The sequence below is a fragment of the Hyperolius riggenbachi genome, chromosome 2, assembly GCF_040937935.1.
Source record: "Hyperolius riggenbachi isolate aHypRig1 chromosome 2, aHypRig1.pri, whole genome shotgun sequence".
Taxonomy (NCBI): domain Eukaryota; kingdom Metazoa; phylum Chordata; class Amphibia; order Anura; family Hyperoliidae; genus Hyperolius; species Hyperolius riggenbachi.
The window spans coordinates 282,131,852-282,154,263 of record NC_090647.1 but is presented as its reverse complement, the minus strand read 5'-3'; the positions used below and the strand labels follow the sequence as shown (position 1 = coordinate 282,154,263).

At 43.5% G+C, this 22,412-nt stretch overlaps 1 protein-coding gene across 1 annotated transcript in view; it reads right to left on the bottom strand.

Annotated features, from left to right (window-relative positions):
• Positions 1 to 22,412, bottom strand: part of FUCA1 (alpha-L-fucosidase 1) — a 39,884-nt gene that overhangs the window by 7,184 nt on the left and 10,288 nt on the right. Inside the window, exons 2-6 of the mRNA XM_068268802.1 lie at positions 20,808 to 20,942; positions 20,474 to 20,611; positions 19,448 to 19,553; positions 11,730 to 11,930; positions 2,806 to 2,996 (exon numbers count right to left, since the gene is read on the bottom strand). Of these exons, the coding sequence (XP_068124903.1) occupies positions 2,806 to 2,996; positions 11,730 to 11,930; positions 19,448 to 19,553; positions 20,474 to 20,611; positions 20,808 to 20,942 (771 nt within the window). The remainder of the gene's footprint in view (positions 1 to 2,805; positions 2,997 to 11,729; positions 11,931 to 19,447; positions 19,554 to 20,473; positions 20,612 to 20,807; positions 20,943 to 22,412) is intronic.

The following is a 22,412-nucleotide window of genomic DNA, read 5'->3' as shown; positions in this document are numbered from 1 at the left end:
CCACCCTCCCAAAACTACCCAAATAAAATGTTTACTATAAAAAAAAAAAAACCATTACAATAAAAAAAAAAAATCATGTTAATATTTACCTAAGGGTCTAAACTTTTTAACCACTTCGCCATATCTGGACGCATATATCCGTCCAGATAGGCAGTGGTGCTGCAGCCGTGTGGTGCGCGCGATCGGGCGCGCGCCCGCGCGCGCCCCCGCTGCCTCCCGCTACCCCCCCGATCAGTGAATGGGAATATAATTCCCATTCACCGATCCAAGTCCCCGGCAGAAATACCGACGCTTTCTCATCAGAGAGCGTGGTATTTCTGCCCCCAGGAAACAACTTCTCTTCATTTTAGTTCCTAGATGCGACATCGTTCGCATCTAGGAACTTTTTGAATGTGGCCATCTTGTGGCCAAATAGTAAACTGCACCCACATACCTGTATTGAATAAAAAATACATTATTTTACATCTAAAATTGGCTATTTACCTCCCAAACTAAAATTACCCAAATACATTTTTGTATTAAAAAAAATAATAAAAAAAATTACAATTAAAAAAAAAAAAACTACATAAATAGTTACCTAAGGGTCTGAACTTTTTAAATATACATGTCAAGAGAGTATCTTATTACATTTTTTAAAATTATAAGCTTGTAAATAGTGATCGACGCAAATTGAAAAAATGCACCTTTATTTCTAAATAAAATATCGGCGCCATAAATTGTGATAGGGACGTAATTTAAATGGTGTAATAAGCGGGACAAATGGGCACATAAAATACATGGGTTTTAATTACTGTAGCATGTATTAATTTTAAACTATAATGGCTAAAAACTGAGAAATAATGTTTTTTTTCCATTTCTATCTTAATCTTCCTGTTAAAATGTATTTACAGTAAAGTGGCTCTTAGCAAAATGTACTACCTAAAGAAAGCCTAATTAGTGGCGGAAAAAACGAGATATAGATCAATTAATTTTGATAAGTAGCGATAAAGTTATTAGCGAATGAATGGGAGGTGAACATTGCTTGGATGCATAAGATTTTCGAAGCTGTAGGCTGAAGTGGTTAAATATCAATGTAAAGATGAAATATTTCTATATTTTTTTTATTTTAAACTTGTAAATAGTGATAGATGCAAAAATGGAAAAAATGCACCTTTATTTCCAAATAAAATATTGTCGCCATACATTGTGATAGGGACATAATTTTAACGGTGTAACAACCGGGACATATGGGCAAATACAATACGTGAGTTTTAATTATGGAGGCATGTATTATTTTAAAACTATAATGGCTGAAAACTGAGAAATAATGAATTTTTCAATTTTTTCTTATTCTTCCTGTTAAAATGCATTTACAGTAAAGTGGCTCTTAGCAAAATGTACCACCCAAAGAAAGCCTAATTGGTGGCGGAAAAAACAAGATATAGATCAGTGCATTGTGATAAGTAGTGATAAAGTTATAGGCTAATGAATGGGAGGTGAACATTTCTCACGTGAAAACGACGGAACGCGAATGGGTTAACATAGTTTCTCAGTTTTCCTGTGCAGAAAACATGCATTAGAACACACAAAATTGTACTCCCAGCCTTAAAGATAACCTGAGGTAAAATGTTTAAAGTTGTGCACACCTGCTTATTATTTTATGTCAGACAGTTGGTGGCCTCTTATTGTGGCCTGGCTTCCCTCTTGTAGCCACTGTAGCTCCTAGTCCGGTCACTTTGTGCTTGCTCCTGCATGGATGTGTCTAGAAGACACCACTGGGAGCGTACTGGGCATGCACGGTTACTAACGTTTCCAAACCACACATGCCCAGGGCATACATGTAAAAAGTATGCTGGGAATATAGGGTGCAGGGAGGAGCCAAAAAATGGTTCACCCTGCTGTGGCACATTTCCTGGTGGTTCAAATTAGCTCTTCAATAAGCCAGCACCAATTCAGTAAGGAGTATTTGGGCTAGACTGCCTACTGCCCACTGAGCGTGCCCTAGTACATGCAGCTCAAGCGCATTAAGTCCGCCAGGAGAAAAGCCAAATATAAATGTCATTTGTCTTGTCTTAATTACTATTCCCCCTCCAAGGCGTCTTACAGTGGAGGTAAGATCTAATTTGGCTTCCAGCTACTGCTGGTGGCCGAATTGTGCTGTTTTTAATTGTAATTTAGGCTCAGTCACTGTTGGCGCTAAAATATACAGAGCGCCACTATAGCTGCAATACCCTTTATGGCCTATGGCAGCGCCCAAATTTCCTTGCCCGCGCTGCACCCTTTATACCTGACTCAATGCCCAGGACCCTTCCAGCCATGGCTGCTCTGAAAAGCCATTTGGGGACACAATCTACAAGAGCTCACAGAGAGCACATTACATGCCCTCTGCTCTGACTGGAACCAATTGGAGCTTATAATGGGGGCTAAAGCGTCAGCACGGAGGGGAGGTCAGGCACAAAGAGGGGCCACCAAGTGTTTAATGACAAAAGAATAAGCAATCAAGTGTAACTAGCATATCCCACCTCAAGTAAACGTTAAAAAAGCAGGCCAAAAAGGACTTGAATAAGGACTAGAGAACGAAGCGAGGAGCACCAGAAAAACCTAGACCTAGGTCCATTCTCCCAACCAGCGTGATACAGTAGGTGTTAAACCCGGGGAGCAAATTATTATCAGTCACATCAACAAGCTGCAAAACAGTTACTTGGCAGAACAAACAGTGAAGCATGAAAGTAATATGCAAACATGAACTGAGCAATGGCCACTTCTGGCAGTGGTTTTTGAAACAGGCATTCACTTCTTGACATTATTAATTTATTGTGCACTTACCAAACGCTGCAAGTAGCATTCTCTTTTTGTACCCTCCAAGGGTTACTGGCATAAATGGCCTCTCCGTTTATAGCTAGCCATTTTCCAACATTACGAAGTCGCTCTTGAAATATGGGCATGATCAAGCCTTCCTTGCTGGGGCCAACATTTAACAAATAGTTTCCCCCAAAGCTCACAGTCTGGACCAGGTCCTAAAAATAGAAAGACATCTCCATATGAAATCATGGCAGTTTGGAAAGTGTAAATCTAATGTTGGCCATAAACACATTGGCTTGAAATGTAAACTTTCTGCTAATAGAATTAAATTAACTCCCATCTAGAAGCTACAATTAATTTTCTGTCAATGAAATGTAAAATCCATTCATGTAAGGTTCCCAGGTTCAAAAAAAACAAATGACGTCATGACGCGTTTCGGCGCACGGCGCCTTCGTCAGATGACGTCTACACGCTCTAATGGGCTTACTTGTAGTGTTGCTTCATGTGGTCGCCATGGCGACTTGAAGAAGCTAAAACCAACTTTATTGGGCGTACTTTTTTTGGAACAACAAAGAAGGGAAGGAGGGCGGGTATACGGGCACTTTGGCCAGCGCGTCATTCCTCCATAATAGTAAATGAATTATAGCTAAAATAGACATAAGTAAAACAAAATGGAAAAAAGACCTTTCATTAAAAACATATAAAGATAAATTAGATAAAGCGGAAAGTGTATGAAAACCAATGGCAGCATCAATAATTCATAGTTTGAACTCCAATCGATACTTATACATGCGACTGCACAATAGATCATAACTACAGTCACTGCTGGTACAACCACCAGTTGATGTCCAAAGCACGTCATCGCCCGCCTACAGTGGGCGCTATTTTGTGCTTAACCTCTGGTCACATGGCAACTCGTATACAAAACATCATAAAAACATTATAATTTTTCCAATTTTTTCATAACCATGACCCAATAGTTACTAATTGCTTAAAACTACAGAGACATGGTGTCTATAAAAATTACATAAAAGTTGCTTACAACACATGGGAATCAGGGGTGTTGGACTAAAAACCAATGTTTCTCCCAAACGGGTAATATCCTAAATAATATATATTGGATTTGTCCGGGACTGGGCGATCCAATTTCTGCTCCTGAGCGTTACACCCTGTGTACAGGAGAAAATGAGGATATGTGCATAGATAGATGTGCACATACCCTTTCTGTCTAATACGCACAGGTCCGAGGACCCATAAGGGATCCCAGGTATGGCGGAGGGATGTGCGGAGGGGATATGGCCTTAGGGGGGCTAGGAGATGTGCTGCTAGGCAGCGGTGGCACAGGGTGCCCATGATGGACATTATCCAGTGGTCCCGGGGTATGGCATATAGTATATATAAAAACACATGTGCCCACATACACCACATGGATCCGCCTCTGGGGGAAGGGAAGGGGGAGGGGGGCTGGGGGAGGGGGGAAAGGGAGAATGGGACCTACTATGGACGATGCCTATTAAACAGCATACTCACCACCCTCATCTAGTGTACATTCTGCTAAGTGGGGAGTGCTGAAGGGAGAGAAGGAAAAAGAGGGATCACGTTAATATAACAATATCTGACCACCAACAATCAATTCAAAACAGTACTTGGTTTATCATAATTATTGATGTATCACAGATAGGTCGATATCTCAAGACCTTCATTGAGGCCCTTAGGACTGAGGGTATCCAATTTAAAAATCCAAAAGGTTTCCCTCTCACAGAGCCTTCTGAATCTCTGTCCTTGTAATAGGGATCTAGGAATCATTTCTAGACCAATAAAGAATATAGTGGTCCACAATTGGCCCATCCTGAAGCAGGATCCTATACTAAGAGATCTAATCCCAGAACACCCAGCAGTTATTTTTAAAAAAGCCATGTCCATAAAGAACACTATAGCCCCCAGTAATGTTAAGAGGAGAACCACGAAATCAGAAAGTATGTTTCCTTCTTTGAAGGGCTCTTACAGATGTAGTGTCAAGAGATGTGGATGTTGTTCTTTCATTAGTCACAGAACCACTGAGGTAATAGACGGAAATAATCATGTTCATAAATTGAAGGATTTTATAAACTGTGGGAGTGATTATGTGGTGTATCTCCTAACCTGTGGGTGTCCAAAATTTTATGTGGGTAGAACGACTAGACCCCTCAGGCAAAGACTAGGTGAACACAAGAGAAACATATTGGATGAGGTAGAGAAACACAGTGTCCCACGTCATTTTAAGGAACATCATAACAGCATGGTGGACACACTGAAGATAATTGGTCTAGAAATGATTCCTAGATCCCTATTACAAGGACAGAGATTCAGAAGGCTCTGTGAGAGGGAAACCTTTTGGATTTTTAAATTGGATACCCTCAGTCCTAAGGGCCTCAATGAAGGTCTTGAGATATCGACCTATCTGTGATACATCAATAATTATGATAAACCAAGTACTGTTTTGAATTGATTGTTGGTGGTCAGATATTGTTATATTAACGTGATCCCTCTTTTTCCTTCTCTCCCTTCAGCCTTAGCAGAATGTACACTAGATGAGGGTGGTGAGTATGCTGTTTAATAGGCATCGTCCATAGTAGGTCCCATTCTCCCTTTCCCCCCTCCCCCAGCCCCCCTCCCCCTTCCCTTCCCCCAGAGGCGGATCCATGTGGTGTATGTGGGCACATGTGTTTTTATATATACTATATGCCATACACCGGGACCACTGGATAATGTCCATCATGGGCACCCTGTGCCACCGCTGCCTAGCAGCACATCTCCTAGCCCCCCTAAGGCCATATCCCCTCCGCACATCCCTCCGCCATACCTGGGATCCCTTATGGGTCCTCGGACCTGTGCGTATTAGACAGAAAGGGTATGTGCACATCTATCTATGCACATATCCTCATTTTCTCCTGTACACAGGGTGTAACGCTCAGGAGCAGAAATTGGATCGCCCAGTCCCGGACAAATCCAATATATATTATTTAGGATATTACCCGTTTGGGAGAAACATTGGTTTTTAGTCCAACACCCCTGATTCCCATGTGTTGTAAGCAACTTTTATGTAATTTTTATAGACACCATGTCTCTGTAGTTTTAAGCAATTAGTAACTATTGGGTCATGGTTATGAAAAAATTGGAAAAATTATAATGTTTTTATGATGTTTTGTATACGAGTTGCCATGTGACCAGAGGTTAAGCACAAAATAGCGCCCACTGTAGGCGGGCGATGACGTGCTTTGGACATCAACTGGTGGTTGTACCAGCAGTGACTGTAGTTATGATCTATTGTGCAGTCGCATGTATAAGTATCGATTGGAGTTCAAACTATGAATTATTGATGCTGCCATTGGTTTTCATACACTTTCCGCTTTATCTAATTTATCTTTATATGTTTTTAATGAAAGGTCTTTTTTCCATTTTGTTTTACTTATGTCTATTTTAGCTATAATTCATTTACTATTATGGAGGATGACGCGCTGGCCAAAGTGCCCGTATACCCGCCCTCCTTCCCTTCTTTGTTGTTCCAAAAAAAGTACGCCCAATAAAGTTGGTTTTAGCTTCTTCAAGTCGCCATGGCGACCACATGAAGCAACACTACAAGTAAGCCCATTAGAGCGTGTAGACGTCATCTGACGAAGGCGCCGTGCGCCGAAACGCGTCATGACGTCACACGCTTACTGAATTCAGCCACGCCCACTCCTCAGCGTACCGGAGTCCAGGACATCGGAAGCCGCGCTGCTGGCCACAGCGCGTCATTCTCCACCACTGAGGAAAGCGGCTGGCTGCCCGCTGATATGCGATTTTAACTCCATTTGTTTGTGAGTATAATTTTTATGTGTCAATAAAATACCCCTCATACGTTTAATGCACTATGGCGCGCTCCATTTTCTCTTCAGTTGTCTTGTGAACCACCCTACCCGGAGCGCTGCAGTGTTGTAACCAAGGGGGAACCACCTTTGATCGTGCGATCCTCTGACTGGAACATCAGGCCCTAGGCAATGTAACTGTGGGTACATGTAAGGGTGGTGTGCAGGTACTCTGCAGGGGAATGAGGAGATTCTTCCTCTATTACGCATTCTTCATGCACAATCTGAACCAGGTTTATGGGCGATAGACAAGATCTCTGTGTTCAATGTGCACAACATTCTCAGTGGATTCCCTGCAGCTCTGTGTAGAGTGCATATGTAGAGTATAGTACTACTGTGTAACAAAGTAAACCTGAGACAGATGAAATTAAAAGTTTTCCTGGGGCTTCCTCCAGCCCCCGTCAGGCTAATCGCTGTCCTTCACCACCTGGATCTTCTGCTATGTGTCCAGGTACTTGAGCCAGTCAGGCATAGTGCGCATGCACACACTCAGTCACCGGGAGCCTACTACACCTGCGCAGCACTACTGCGCAGGTGCAGAATGTTCCTGGCTATGCAAGCGGCACGTGGCCGGATTGCGCTGACTGGCTGAATTACTGGGACTCATAGCAAAAGATCCAGGTGGCGGAGGAGGACAACGAGGGGCTGTTTGGCCTGAAAGGGGCTGGAGGAAGCCCCAGGTATGTATAAAAACTTTTCTTTTCATTCGTCTCAGGTACCCTTTAATTCGTAGTCGCCAAACCAAATTTTAACAATATATCAAATTATTTGATTTCATGAGCAAAGGGAGTGCATACATTTGCATAGATCAGCATCAATGCAAAATGATTTCCATCTCACTGACCATCTCTATTAGTGACACGGCTACACATCAGGCTTTATACTTACAGCATAGATGTTATTTAGTATATATAAGAGATTCCTGTGTACACATCATATATACTGTACAGTCACAATCAGATATGTATATCTGACTTTAAATATACAGGGACTGCTTTACTGAAGCAGCACAAGTAACTCATTTTGATTGGTTCATTTCCTTTTTGTGGACTAAGCAGAGCGATTACTGTATAGATAAATTATTTATGATGACTATTATCTGAGAAATAGAACATTTTATCATTTTCTATTTTAATTAGAGTTTAAATTCATTAGGAGTCGGAGGCGGTGCATTTTTTTCCTGACACCGACTCCAGGCACCCAAAATTGCTCCGACGCAGACTCCCCGACTCCACAGCCCTGGTTTAGTTATTATTGATTTAGCGCCAACATATTCCATAACGCTGTACAAAGTAAGAAACAAACATGGGGTACATAATACAGACAATGGTGTACACCAATATATAAGATACATAATTAGTGACAAAATACAAAAAAATGATACAAAATACAGAATACAAAATAAGTAATTGGTAATGACAGTGATAAAAGTAACTTGATGAATAAAATGTATAAGGATTTCCAAGACACAAAAGGGGCAGAGAGCCCTGCTTTTGCAAGCTTACAATCTAAAGGGAATGGGGGAAACAAGAGGAGGGGTAGTATACGATAAAATATATAGAGGCAGTGTGTTTTAAGACAGTGTTTCTCAACATTTTATTGGTATGTATCCCTTTTAAAACCCTGTACTCACCAAGTACCCCCTAGCATAGTAAACATTATCACAAGTACCCCTTGACAAATATATATTTAATTGCAGTACATGATAATTGGTTCTAAACAATTTCCAAGCATTTATTATTGCTTTTAATTAGCTAAAATACTAGTTTGGTGTTTAAATAAGATTTATCGTTTTCTAAAAAATACTCTAAAATTTGTTAATCTTGGTTAAATATCAAGCCTGAGTACCCCCTGGAACCATCAGAAGTACCCCCTGGGGTACGCGTACCACACGTTGAGAACCTAGGTTTTAGGATACCTAGTAGGAGTGCAATTTGGTCTTAGGAAAAAGGGAAGTGGCCTAAGGTAGCGCATATGCTTGTTGGAACAAATTAGTTTTTAGAGAGCATTTAAAGGTAACAAAGGTTGGCAAGTGACGGATGTGTTGTGGGAGGGCATTCCAGAGGAGGGGTGAAGCGCGTGCAAAATCTTGTAAACGTGAATGTGAGGAGGTGATTCTAAAGGAGGACAACAGAAGATCATGTGCAGATCTGAGATTTGTATCTGGAAAATTAGTTAGGATATGTACCGGGGAGAGAGATTGTGGAGAGCTCTGTATGTTAGGGTTAGGAGTTTGAAGTGGATCCTCTGGTTAACTGGCAGCCAGTGAAGAGGTTGACAGAGAGGGTCAGCAGAGGAAGATAGAGAAGAAAGATGAATGAGACGAGAAGCTGAGTTCAGTACCGACTGCAGCAGGGCCAGTCTGTTAGAAGGTAGTCCACAAAGTAATATGTTGCAGTAGTCCAGACGAGAAAGAGCATGTATTAACATTTACGTTGTGTCTTGAGTGAAAAAAGGACGGATGCGAGATATGTTTTTGAGTTGGGGATGGCAGGAGCTGGTTATGGAGTTAACATGAGGAATAAAAGAGAGATTAGTCGAATATTACCCCCAAACACTGTGCTTTGGGTACTGAAGTTATGGGAGTGTTATTAACCACTTGCCTACCGCGCATCAGCAAAGTGGCAGCTGCAGGACCAGCGACGCAGATCTGCGTCGCCGGCTGCAGGCTAATTAATCAGGAAGCTCGCGCGAGCCGCTGTTTCCTGTCATTTCACGGCAGGGGGCTCCGTGAATAGCCTGCGGGCCGCCGATCGCGGCTCGCAGGCTAAATGTAAACACAAGCTGAAATGATACGCTTTGTTTACATTTTTACAACGCTGCTACAGTAGCAGCGTTGTAGTAGATCAGCGATCCCCGGCCAATCAGCGGCCGGGGATCGCTGTCGCATGACAGCGGGGAGCCTGTTAGAGCTGCACAGGACAGATCCGTTCCTGTGCAGCCTCCGATCTCTCAGGGAAGGGAGGGAGGAGAGGGGGAATCCTGCGGTGGAGGGGGCTCTGAGGTGCCCCCCCCCCCCCCCCGCCACCCACAGCATGCAGGAGCGATCAGACCCCCCCCCCCCCAGCACATCATCCCCTAGTGGGGAAAAAAGGGGGGCGGTCTGGTCGCTCTGCCTGTCATTTGATGTGTGCTGGGGGCTGTAGAGCCCACCCAGCACAGATCTGAAAAAGCAGCGCTGGTCCTTAAGGGAGGGGGGGGGGGGGGGGGTAAAGGCTAGGTCCTCAAGTGGTTAAAGAGACACTGAAGCGGGGAAAAAAAATATGATATAATGAATTGGTTGTGTACTATGAAAAATTACTACAAGATTAGCAGCAAAGAAAATATTCTCATATTTTTATTTTCAGGTATATAGTGCTTTTTCTAATATTGCATCATTCTCTAATATGTGCAGATTGCACAACACTCTGCATTCAAAATTATTCTTTCAGAGCAGTCTGTGAACTAATGACCTCTCCTCTGGCAGATAAAAAGAAAACTGTTCACTTACAGTTGAGATAATAAAAGTCAGAAGACAGCCCTCTCCACGACTTTGAAAGTCGTAGAGATTAATGGCTTTTTTGCATAGAGATAACAACTGGAGTTTCTTAACTCTTCCTGTACTGGAAACAATTACACTGATGTATCTGATCTTAATGTTTTATTTCTTAGCTGTGCTACACATACAAATCATAATTTTTTTTTTGCTTCAGTGTCTCTTTAACATTTATTGTTACTTAATATGAGTAAAGCAGAACTAATAATTTTTCTACTTCTCTGCCTGAAGTTTTAGGAAGCGAGAGGACATGAAGGACGATATAGCAGACAAGCAGTCAGGAACACGTTTGAGGAGGGAGTTAAGGTCTGGGGCCGAGAGGTACAGTTGTGTATCGTCTGCATACAGGTGCTATTGAAACCCAAATGAGTTGATTAAGTCACCAAGACCATGCATGTAGATGGAAAAGATGAGGGGGACCAAGGACAGAGCCTTGGGGAACCCCGACAGACAAAGCATGAGGAGAAGACACCTGATCTGAGTAGGAGACTGTGAAGGACATTCCAGAGAGGTAGGAAGATAACCATGTGAGAATGATGCCCTTTATTCCTACATTTGAAAGTATTTGTAAGAGTAAGGTATGGTCGACAGTATCAAATGCTGATGACAGGGCAAGACGGATGAATATGGAAAATTGACCTTTGGATTTAGCTGTAAGGTCATTGGCCACTTTGGTAAGGGGCATTTCCGTGGAGTAGTTCGAGCGAAAGCCAGACTGGAACTGATCAAGTAGGGAGTTAGCAGATAAATAATGGCTTAATTCTGTATGTATATGGCGTTCAAGTAGTTTGGATGCAAATGGGAAAAGTGACACTGGGCGGTAGTTGGCGAGTGTAGTAGGATCTAGAGATTTTTGAGTGGGAACGGAAAGATGCCAGTGGAGAGGGACAGGTTAAATAGCGATATTAGTGTAGGCATGAGAGATGAAGATAGCTGTGGAATGAAATGGGAGGGAATAGGATCCAAAGAACAAGTGGTTAGAGGAGATTTGGATATTCTAGAGGAGAGAGAATGTTCAGAGAGTGGAGAGAAGGCAGTTAGAGAGCAGTCAAAGGAGAGGTGTGGAGGTGGGATTTGAGGGCTGCGTGGAGAATTCACTTCTGATTTCGTTAAAGGGAACCTGAAGTGAAAAACATGTTAGCTGTCATATTTATTTCCCTTTAAACAATACCAGGTGCCTGGCAGCCCTGCTGATCTCTTTGGCTGCAGAAGTGTCTGTATCACACATTTGAAACAAGCATGCAGCAGACTTGGGTCAGAGCAATTGATCTGCATGCTTGTTCAGGGTCAGTGGTTTAAAGTATAGATGATCAGCAGGACAACCAAGCATTCTGCATGGTTTAAAAGGTAATAAATAGGTCAGCTTCCATATTCCTCTCACTTTAGGTGCACTTTAAGCTACACCAGGGAGTCTGCTAGGAACGGGAAGTAGAGTAATGCAACTAAGATTTAAACTACCCACTAAAATGTTAACTATGTACTTTCAGTCTTTGTTCTAGTCACAATAAATGTAACCTTTCACTCACAGAAATGATGTTTCCTTCATCCATAATCTGGTTGATCTCCATGTTGCGTCGGTAACCCCAGGAATAGTGGTCTATGGATGTGCATTTCTCCCATTTGTGGTCAGGCAGTGTAGTGGGGGAAAACTTATCTGCACAATTATAGAATCCGCCATGATGGCATGAACAGTTACTTCCCCAGCGATCGTTCACCACAACCTTGTCCTGAGGAAAAAAAAAAAAAAAAAGTTTTAAACAATTAGCATGGAGAGAGATTTAAAATTATTGCGGTCTTCATAGGCGATTTCCAGTCAAAAATACAATATATTTTAAACAGATGCGATTCACCCTTTTGCATACAATATCAGACAAGAAGTATGTTGCATCATAAAACACCTGCCCCTTACAGATGTATGATTAAAGTTGGTTAATGCGGCAAGGGCACAGGATGGCTGCAAGGGGCTGGAGGAAGCCAAAGGTAGGTGTGTGTGTGTGTGTGTGTGTGTGTGTTCGTGTGTGTAGGTGTGTGTGTTCGTGTGTGTAGGTGTGTGTGTTCGTGTGTGTAGGTGTGTGTGTTCGTGTGTGTAGGTGTGTGTGTTCATGTAGGTGTGTTCGTGTGTGTAGGTGTGTGTGTTCGTGTAGGTGTGTGTGTTCATGTAGGTGTGTGTGTTCGTAGGTGTGTGTAGGTGTGTGTGTGTAGGTGTGTTCGTAGGTGTGTGTGTGTGTGTGTGTGTGTGTAGGTGTGTGTAGGTGTGTGTAGGTGTGTGTGTGTGTGTGTGTGTGTGTGTGTGTTCGTAGGTGTGTGTGTGTATGTGTGTGTGTAGGTGTGTTCGTAGGTGTGTGTGTGTATGTGTGTGTGTAGGTGTGTTCGTAGGTGTGTGTGTGTGTGTGTGTGTGAGTAGGTGTGTTCGTAGGTGTGTGTGTGTGTGTGTTCGTAGGTGTGTGCGTGTGTGTTCGTAGGTGTGTTCGTAGGTGTGTGTGTGTGTAGGTGTGTGTGTGTGTGTGTGTAGGTGTGTTCGTAGGTGTGTGTGTGTGTGTTCGTAGGTGTGTGTGTGTGTGTGTGTGTGTGTGTGTAGGTGTGTTCGTAGGTGTGTGTGTGTGTTCGTAGGTGTGTGTGTGTGTGTGTGTGTGTGTGTGTTCGTGTGTGTGTGTGTGTGTGTGTGTGTGTTCGTAGGTGTGTGTGTGTGTGTGTGTGTGTGTTCGTAGGTGTGTGTGTGTGTGTGTGTTCGTAGGTGTGTGTGTGTGTTCGTAGGTGTGTGTGTGTGTGTGTGTGTGTGTGTGTGTGTGTGTGTGTGTGTGTGTGTGTGTTCGTAGGTGTGTGTGTTCGTAGGTGTGTGTAGGTGTGTGCGTGTGTGTTCGTAGGTGTGTGCGTGTGTGTTCGTAGGTGTGTGCGTGTGTGTGTGCGCGTGTGTGTTCGTAGGTGTGTGTAGGTGTGTGCGTGTGTGTTCGTAGGTGTGTGCGTGTGTGTTCGTAGGTGTGTGCGTGTGTGTGTGCGTGTGTGTTCGTAGGTGTGTGTAGGTGTGTGCGTGTGTGTTCGTAGGTGTGTGCGTGTGTGTTCGTAGGTGTGTGCGTGTGTGTGTGCGCGTGTGTGTTCGTAGGTGTGTGTAGGTGTGTGCGTGTGTGTTCGTAGGTGTGTGCGTGTGTGTTCGTAGGTGTGTGCGTGTGTGTGTGCGTGCGTGTGTGTTCGTAGGTGTGTGTGTGTGTGTGTGTGTGTGTGTTCGTAGGTGTGTGTGTGTGTGTGTGTGTGTGTTCGTAGGTGTGTGTGTGTGTGTTCGTAGGTGTGTGTGTGTGTGTGTGTGTGTGTTCGTAGGTGTGTGTAGGTGTGTGTGTGTGTGTTCGTAGGTGTGTGCGTGTGTGTGTGCGCGTGTGTGTTCGTAGGTGTGTGTAGGTGTGTGCGTGTGTGTTCGTAGGTGTGTGCGTGTGTGTTCGTAGGTGTGTGCGTGTGTGTGTGTGCGTGTGTGTTCGTAGGTGTGTGCGTGTGTGTTCGTAGGTGTGTGTGTGTGTGTGTGTGTGTGTGTTCGTAGGTGTGTGTGTGTGTGTGTGTGTGTGTGTGTTCGTAGGTGTGTGTAGGTGTGTGTGTGTGTGTTCGTAGGTGTGTGCGTGTGTGTGTGCGCGTGTGTGTTCGTAGGTGTGTGTAGGTGTGTGCGTGTGTGTTCGTAGGTGTGTGCGTGTGTGTTCGTAGGTGTGTGCGTGTGTGTGTGCGTGTGTGTTCGTAGGTGTGTGCGTGTGTGTTCGTAGGTGTGTGCGTGTGTGTGTGTGTGTTCGTAGGTGTGTGTGTGTGTGTGTGTGTGTGTTCGTAGGTGTGTGTAGGTGTGTGTGTGTGTGTTCGTAGGTGTGTGTAGGTGTGTGTGTGTGTGTTCGTAGGTGTGTGTAGGTGTGTGTGTGTGTGTTCGTAGGTGTGTGTAGGTGTGTGTTCGTAGGTGTGTGTAGGTGTGTGTGTGTGTGTTCGTAGGTGTGTGTGTGTGTGTGTGTGTGTGTGTGTGTGTGTTCGTAGGTGTGTGCGTGTGTGTTCGTAGGTGTGTGCGTGTGTGTTCGTAGGTGTGTGCGTGTGTGTTCGTAGGTGTGTGCGTGTGTGTTCGTAGGTGTGTGCGTGTGTGTTCGTAGGTGTGTGCGTGTGTGTTCGTAGGTGTGTGCGTGTGTGTTCGTAGGTGTGTGCGTGTGTGTTCGTAGGTGTGTGCGTGTGTGTTCGTAGGTGTGTGCGTGTGTGTTCGTAGGTGTGTGCGTGTGTTCGTAGGTGTGTGCGTGTGTGTGTGTGTTCGTAGGTGTGTGCGTGTGTTCGTAGGTGTGTGCGTGTGTTCGTAGGTGTGTGCGTGTGTTCGTAGGTGTGTGCGTGTGTTCGTAGGTGTGTGCGTGTGTTCGTAGGTGTGTGCGTGTGTTCGTAGGTGTGTGTGTGTGTTCGTAGGTGTGTGTGTGTGTTCGTAGGTGTGCGTTCGTAGGTGTGTGCGTGTGTTCGTAGGTGTGTGCGTGTGTTCGTAGGTGTAAGCGTGTGTTCGTAGGTGTGTGTTCGTAGGTGTGTGCGTGTGTTCGTAGGTGTGTGTTCGTAGGTGTGTGCGTGTGTTCGTAGGTGTGTGTTCGTAGGTGTGTGCGTGTGTTCGTAGGTGTGTGCGTGTGTTCGTAGGTGTGTGCGTGTGTTCGTAGGTGTGTGCGTGTGTTCGTAGGTGTGTGCGTGTGTTCGTAGGTGTGTGCGTGTGTTCGTAGGTGTGTGCGTGTGTTCGTAGGTGTGTGCGTGTGTTCGTAGGTGTGTGCGTAGGTGTGTGTGCGTAGGTGTGTGTGTTCGTAGGTGTGTGTGTGTGCGTAGGTGTGTGTGTGTTCGTAGGTGTGTGTGTGTTCGTAGGTGTGTGTGTGTTCGTAGGTGTGTGTGTGTTCGTAGGTGTGTGTGTGTTCGTAGGTGTGTGTGTTCGTAGGTGTGTGTGTGTTCGTAGGTGTGTGTGTGTTCGTAGGTGTGTGTAGGTGTGTGTGTGTTCGTAGGTGTGTGTGTTCGTAGGTGTGTGTGTTCGTAGGTGTGTGTGTGTTCGTAGGTGTGTGTAGGTGTGTGTCCGTAGGTGTGTGTGTTCGTAGGTGTGTAGGTGTGTGTGTGTTCGTAGGTGTGTATGTGTTCGTAGGTGTGTGTGTGTAGGTGTTTGTAGGTGTGTGTGTTTGTAGGTGTGTGTGTGTGTTTGTAGGTGTGTGTGTAGGTGTTTGTAGGTGTGTGTGTGTAGGTGTGTTTGTAGGTGTGTGTGTGTAGGTGTGTGTGTGTAGGTGTGTGTGTGTAGGTGTGTTTGTAGGTGTGTGTGTGTAGGTGTGTGTGTGTAGGTGTGTGTGTGTAGGTGTGTTCGTAGGTGTGTGTGTGTGTGTTCGTAGGTGTGTGTGTTCGTAGGTGTGTGTGTTCGTAGGTGTGTGTGTGTGTGTGTGTGTAGATGTGTGTGTTTGTAGGTGTGTGTGTGTGTATTCGTAGGTGTGTGTGTGTGTGTGTGTTCGTAGGTGTGTGTGTGTGTGTTCGTAGGTGTGTGTGTGTGTGTGTTCGTAGGTGTGTGTGTGTGTGTTCGTAGGTGTGTGTGTGTGTGTTCGTAGGTGTGTGTGTGTGTGTTCGTAGGTGTGTGTGTGTGTGTTCGTAGGTGTGTGTGTGTGTGTTCGTAGGTGTGTGTGTGTGTGTTCGTAGGTGTGTGTGTGTGTGTGTGTGTTCGTAGGTGTGTGTGTGTGTGTGTGTGTTCGTAGGTGTGTGTGTGTGTGTGTGTGTTCGTAGGTGTGTGTGTGTGTGTGTGTGTTCGTAGGTGTGTGTGTGTGTGTGTGTTCGTAGGTGTGTGTGTGTGTGTGTGTGTGTTCGTGTGTGTGTGTGTGTTCGTAGGTGTGTGTGTGTTCGTAGGTGTGTGTGTGTTCGTAGGTGTGTGTGTGTTCGTAGGTGTGTGTGTGTTCGTAGGTGTGTGTGTGTTCGTAGGTGTGTGTGTGTTCGTAGGTGTGTGTGTGTTCGTAGGTGTGTGTGTGTGTGTGTTCGTAGGTGTGTGTGTGTGTTCGTAGGTGTGTGTGTGTGTTCGTAGGTGTGTGCGTGTTCGTAGGTGTGTGCGTGTTCGTAGGTGTGTGTGTGTGTTCGTAGGTGTGTGTGTGTGTTCGTAGGTGTGTGTGTGTGTGTTCGTAGGTGTGTGTGTGTGTGTGTTCGTAGGTGTGTGTGTGTTCGTAGGTGTGTGTGTGTTCGTAGGTGTGTGTGTGTTCGTAGGTGTGTGTGTGTGTGTATTCGTAGGTGTGTGTGTGTTCGTAGGTGTGTGTGTGTGTGTGTGTGTGTGTGTGTTCGTGTGTGTGTGATAGTGTTAGTTTTAAAGCCACCCAGTATATTATCCACTTACTGCACAAGCCTGGGAAAACTTCACTTAAAGTCCCAAGGTCGTGAATATTCAACAAATAGTTACCTTGGACTGAACTTTTTTTTTATTTTACTATGTATGTCAAAAGGGTATATTACTGTTATTTATGGGCTTGTAGTGATGGACTCAAACCTGAAAAAAAATGCACCTTTATTTCCAAATAAAATATTGGCACCATATATTGTACACTAGGGAAATAGTTTAAATGTTGCAACAACTGGGACAAATAAAATGTGTGGGTTTTATCCACAGTAGAACGTTTTATTTTAAAAACTATAATGGCTGAAAATTGAGGGGAAAAAAAAAGGATTTTTCTTTCTTAATCCAATTAAAATGCATTTATAATAAAATAATTCTTAGCACAGGGGTGCCCACTTTTTTTTTTTTTTAAAGCTTGCGAGCTACTTAGAAAATTACAAATTAAAAAGATCTACCAGGTAGAATCTACCTACAGATGCAAGCCACAACTGCAGCACATGCACAGCTATATCAGTGATTACCACATGCAGCTAGTTAATTAGATGCATATCATAGAGTCCTCAGTAAGCCAAATACTGTATAACAGTGCATGACCAAATAGTGTTACAATATCATGCTTATTTTCCAGCAAAAATGTAATCAGCAGTAGCACATAATGCTTCTAAATTGTATGGCTACCCATCTTACAACTACATCATAATACTCTATACTGCTGTGCAAAACTTTAGGACAGCATATCGCACTAATCTCATCCAAGTCAGAAACAGATTACGAAATGTACATCACTCAGGCGGGTGGCGTGGGATCTACCCAGAAGTCCTTTGGGATCTACTGGTATATCACAATCTAGCTAATGGGCACCCCTGTCTTAGCATAATGCACCTTACAAAGAAAGCCTAATTGATGGCAAAAAACATATAAAAACAAAAAAAAAAACAAGCTATAGATCATTTCGTTGTGATTAGTAGTGATTAAGTTATTGACGAAAGAAAGGGAGGAGCACAGACAGGTGAAAATTGCTCTGGTCGTAAAGGGGTAAAAACCAGAGTGGTCAAATGGTTAAACTATAAAACAAAGCAAAAATAATGACCCTTTGAACTTTCCTGCAGTAAACCCTTATCAACTTGTCTCTCACTGTTTCTTGACTGTTTACAGTCCGATTTTCTAAAGCACTTATTGGACCTGCTGGATCAAATAGCTCAGAGAAACTCTTTTGCATAGATAAGAACTAAAGTTTCTTAAAGGGACTCCGAGCAGTGCAGAAACTATGGAAAGATGCATATCATTTTAAAGCTCTCTTTGGCTAAGTTCACAGTGGGACGTTAAAGTCGTGCGTTAAAACAGCATTTAACGCAGAATAACTCACTGCAATGAAAAATCAATGCCCCGTTCACAGTGCACACGTTGCGTTGGTGTCTAACGCTGCACGTTAAGTAAAAGTACTGCATGCAGTGCGTTATACACGTTATTAGCTGCGTTGGACTGTTTGCACATGCTCAGTAATGACTTGGAAGCATACTTTTCATTGCCTGTATTTTTTACTGTATCTGCTGTATGTGGCGGTAACGCTGCGTTGCCACTTTTTGGGCGCATTGCGTTGTAAGCTTGCGGTGCGACTTTAACGTGGCATCAAAACGCAACGTCCCACTGTGAATCTAGCCTTTCTCCTCTTTCCAATGATATATAAACCGCTGCCCTACGCCTTTTAGTTTTTGCTATTTTCACGATTGAAATTGCCGCGGCCGCGATTTCAATCGCGAAAATAGAGAAAACTAAAAAGTTTAGGGCGACGATTTAGGTGTCGCCAGAAAGAGGAGAAAGAGAGCTTTAAAATGAAATCCATCTTTTCATAGTTACTTGTATTACACAGGACGACACTTTCCCCAGTGTCAGCAGCTCCATTCAGCAGAAAAAGTCGCCCTGTGTAATACAATGTAACTATGGAAAGATGGATATCATTTTAAAGCTCTTTTTCTCCTCTTTCTGGCGACACTTAAATCGTCGCCCTACGCCTTTTAGTTTTCTCTATTTTCGCGATTGAAATCGCGGCCGTGGCAATTTCAATCGCAAAAATAGCGAAAACTAAAAGGAGTAGGGCAGCGGTTTATATATCATTGGAAAGAGGAGAAAGAGAGCTTTAAACTGATATGCATCTTTCCATAGTTTCTGCACTGCTCGGAGTCCCTTTAAAGGAAACATCAAGCATTTTAAACTACACCAGATCTACTTACCAGGGGCTTCCTCCAGCCCCTTGCAGCTGACATGTCTCTCGCTGCAGCTCCACTCCCAGCCTCTGGCATAGGGTTCCTGCCGGTGCAGAGGCCGACCTCGCAAGGTTGTTCCCTGCTGCGCCTGCACAAGTGCTGCTGTCAATCACTTGCACGTGGGCTGGAGTGTTCTGCACAGGCGCAGAACACTCCGAGCCCACATGCAAATGATTGACAGCAGCACTCGCACAGGAGCAGAACACTCCGAGCCCACATGCAAATGATTGACAGCAGCACTTGTGCAGGCGCAGTAGGGAACAACCTTGCGAGGTCGGCCTCTGCATCGGCAGGAACCCTATGCCAGAGGCTGGGAGTGGAGCTGCAGCGAGGGATATGTCAGCTGCAAGGGGCTGGAGGAAGCCCCTGGTAAGTAGATCTGGAGCAACTTAAAATGCTTGATGTTTCCTTTAACTCTCCATGTACGAGAAACAATAAGAGAATGGTTTATGTGCTACGAATGTTCCATTTTTTTATCTTTACTACACACACACACACACAATTATGTCAAATTTATTTTCGCTTCAGGTTTGATACATCAATGTATGTTGTTCATAAACATCAGCACAGAATTGCCCAGTCTACCTCCCTGAAAGATAAACAAGGACAAGCTCATAACTTTTTAATCAGCTCTCTTATGAGCAAGAAAAGTTTCTGTACTCACCTTAATGGGGCTATCATTGTACAGCCAAGCCAGAAAGTCTGTAGAATTCCAATAAGTATCGGGAGATTCCCAGTCCCCATCAGACCACAACAAATCTGGCTCATACCTAAAACAGAAGTAAGTAACCTCTACATCACTGATTTAGTAAAAAGTCAAACCTATGTACATGTCCTGCATTTCTACTAATACACTGCAAGGGTCATACATGAGAAAATCCTTCACACAACTCATTTAAAAAAACAAAACATACTTTGTTTTTGAACATATAACGGAGAAGTCAGTATATTGTTCTTCCAACTTGCAAATAGAACAATATGTCCTGCACAGAATGATCAGGAATGAATATACATATGGTTGTCATGAAACAGCATCAAGATAAAATATGCATTTTGTTCCCTCTAATCTCCCCGCCTCCCCCTACAATCCCAACTCTCACATGAGCAGCACACATGAAAGCATACTAAAACTCTCTCTCTCTCTATCTATTTTGGAGTTCAGGACTTAAAGTCAAGAAGACAGACCAGCAAAGCTGGTGTTAATCGCTTCTTTATTGTAAAACAAAGAGAAAATGACATCAATATAATAGCCCTTACTTCACAAATATAGCCCCAAATAGAGGAAGGGCGCCTTTTCATTTTAACTTTTCTACAGTTTTAATGTGGGGGGTGCATGTCTACCTTCTTGACAATGTCTTCTGAATTACTATGAATGCCAACTGTGTCTGCAATAAAGCAATGTATCGGGATTTGCATGTATGTGCTTCATATTTTTACATAGTGCAACCTTTGTTCTAGTACACACACACACATTTTATATATTTCATAGTTTACTTCTAGATGGACTTGGTGTATTACTGTAGTCACTTTTAGCAACTCCTACAAAGCCCTCTAACACTGGTTTTCACACCCAGTTAGGGGGTAGACATTTCAGCTAATCGTACTGTAGTTCTACGTTTATTACCAGTATTACATTTAAAAAAAGAGTGGACTTAAAAAGTGCATTGGTACATTAGTAAAATGTTGTTACCTTGTTACCAAGTCATACAGCTCAGGCATCGTCTTTGTGAACACAAAATATTGTGTTTTGAAGCCATTCTTTTTGTCAGCCAGATACAAGGGGTGGAACCACTCTAACAAAGAGTGATACAGGCCATAGCGTAGTTTTCTAGAACAAAAAAAACAAATATTAACTGGACACTGTTTTACCAGGTAGTGCGTCTCTTCTGTAATGGGTTGGCCCTTTCGAATGACAAGGACAGATGTGAATGGTTCTATTGCTCTGTAAAGCATACGTGGGCACAGGATAAGTACAGGAAGCACAGTAAGTAAGCTATGGAACAATTCTATTCGGTGAAACAAACCTTCCTTTCAGTGCCTTGCCCAAGTCTCCTACTAAGTCGCGGTGAGGGCCAGTATCCACAGCATTCCAGTTCCATGACACAGGTGAGCCCCAGTTAGTGAAACCTTCATGGTGCTTTGTTGTAAGAACTACATAGCTAAGGAAAAGAAAACACTGGTTATGTTCATATCATACAGGCACTTTGCACTAAGTCACAATGAGGAAGTATGTCTAAAAAAGTATTTCACAGTCTTCCTTTTGAAATATTTAGAGGGTGGCTGAGCAGCCAAGATAAGATCATAGCAAAATACAATACATTTTCAGTTATTACAGGGCACAAAAAGTGTGCCTATTAGCCGGAATAGCAGCAGTTTATAAGGTACAAAATGTTTCCATAATTTTGCGCAGACACTTAGTATTTTGTTTAGCTGTATGCAAGCTCCACGATTACCTGATCTCTATGCAGTCATTGTGAAACTGGGACTAGTTTACTTTAGGGGACTCAGCAGGAAACCCCATAGGGAAATTACACGAATATGATTTAGTGGGTGGCATCCTCGACAACTGCTAGGTTTCCAATAGGTTGTAGTAAACTACACCCACACTATTTGACCAATCACACTTTGGTGAACTGTTCCCTATGAGGTTTCCTGCTGGGTCCCCTAAAAGTAGACTAGCACCATGAAACTATATACTGGAGTTCTCTCAGCAGCCATTTCCTGTAGCATACACTTGCAGCTCTGACTTGCATCTCTCCACCCTCTGGTCTGACCAATGGGATACTACATTACATGACTCATTCTAAATTACATTGCATCCAAAATCATATCGCGGCAATGAGGGAGGTTAGTGTTGGGAGAGGAAAAGGCTAGTGATAAGAGTGAAGAGGGGATGGTTAGAAGAAAAGAGGGAGGTTAGTGTTAGGCTTTAGAGGGGAAAGGTTAATGTAAGAGAATAGGAGAATGTTAAACAGATATTCCTACAAAACTTCAGCAATATCCATGCCAAAAAGTATCCCATAACAAACCATATGTGCACCTGGGTGCTAGAGTGTACTACCCCGAATAGCCCCAGTGAGTGCTGTTGAGTGCAATTGTTTTTTGGAGGACATGGAAATTAGTGGAAAATATTCATGTGAATGAGCCCTGAAGTCTACTCAAGTTTCAGGTCAAAAAGTTGGAAGGTAAGAAAGTTAACTTCTTTTTGCAATTGCTACTTTTGGAAAAGTGCAACTACAGTATAGTAAGGGCCCATTCACACCTGGGCGATCAGCGGGCAATTACCGCTAATAGCCACATCGCCAGTGATCGCTAGCGCTTTTTAAAACGCTAGTGCATTAAGTATATAGCAGTGATCTCAGTGCCGCGATCGTCGGCATTTCGTGAATAGTGTGAAACGCAAATACACTGAATGCAGCATTTTTCACTTTTTTTTTGCATGATTGCAATGTATTTCAATCCCGAGCTCTCAAAAAATGCAAAAATATCCAGTGAAAAACAAGGGTTAATACCATAGAAATTGCTGGCACGAAACGCTCTCAATGTAATCTCAAGTGTGAACAGGGCCTTATAGAGATCAACAAATGCTTGTTATGGGTGATGAAGATCCAGCAATGCAAAAGAGGACA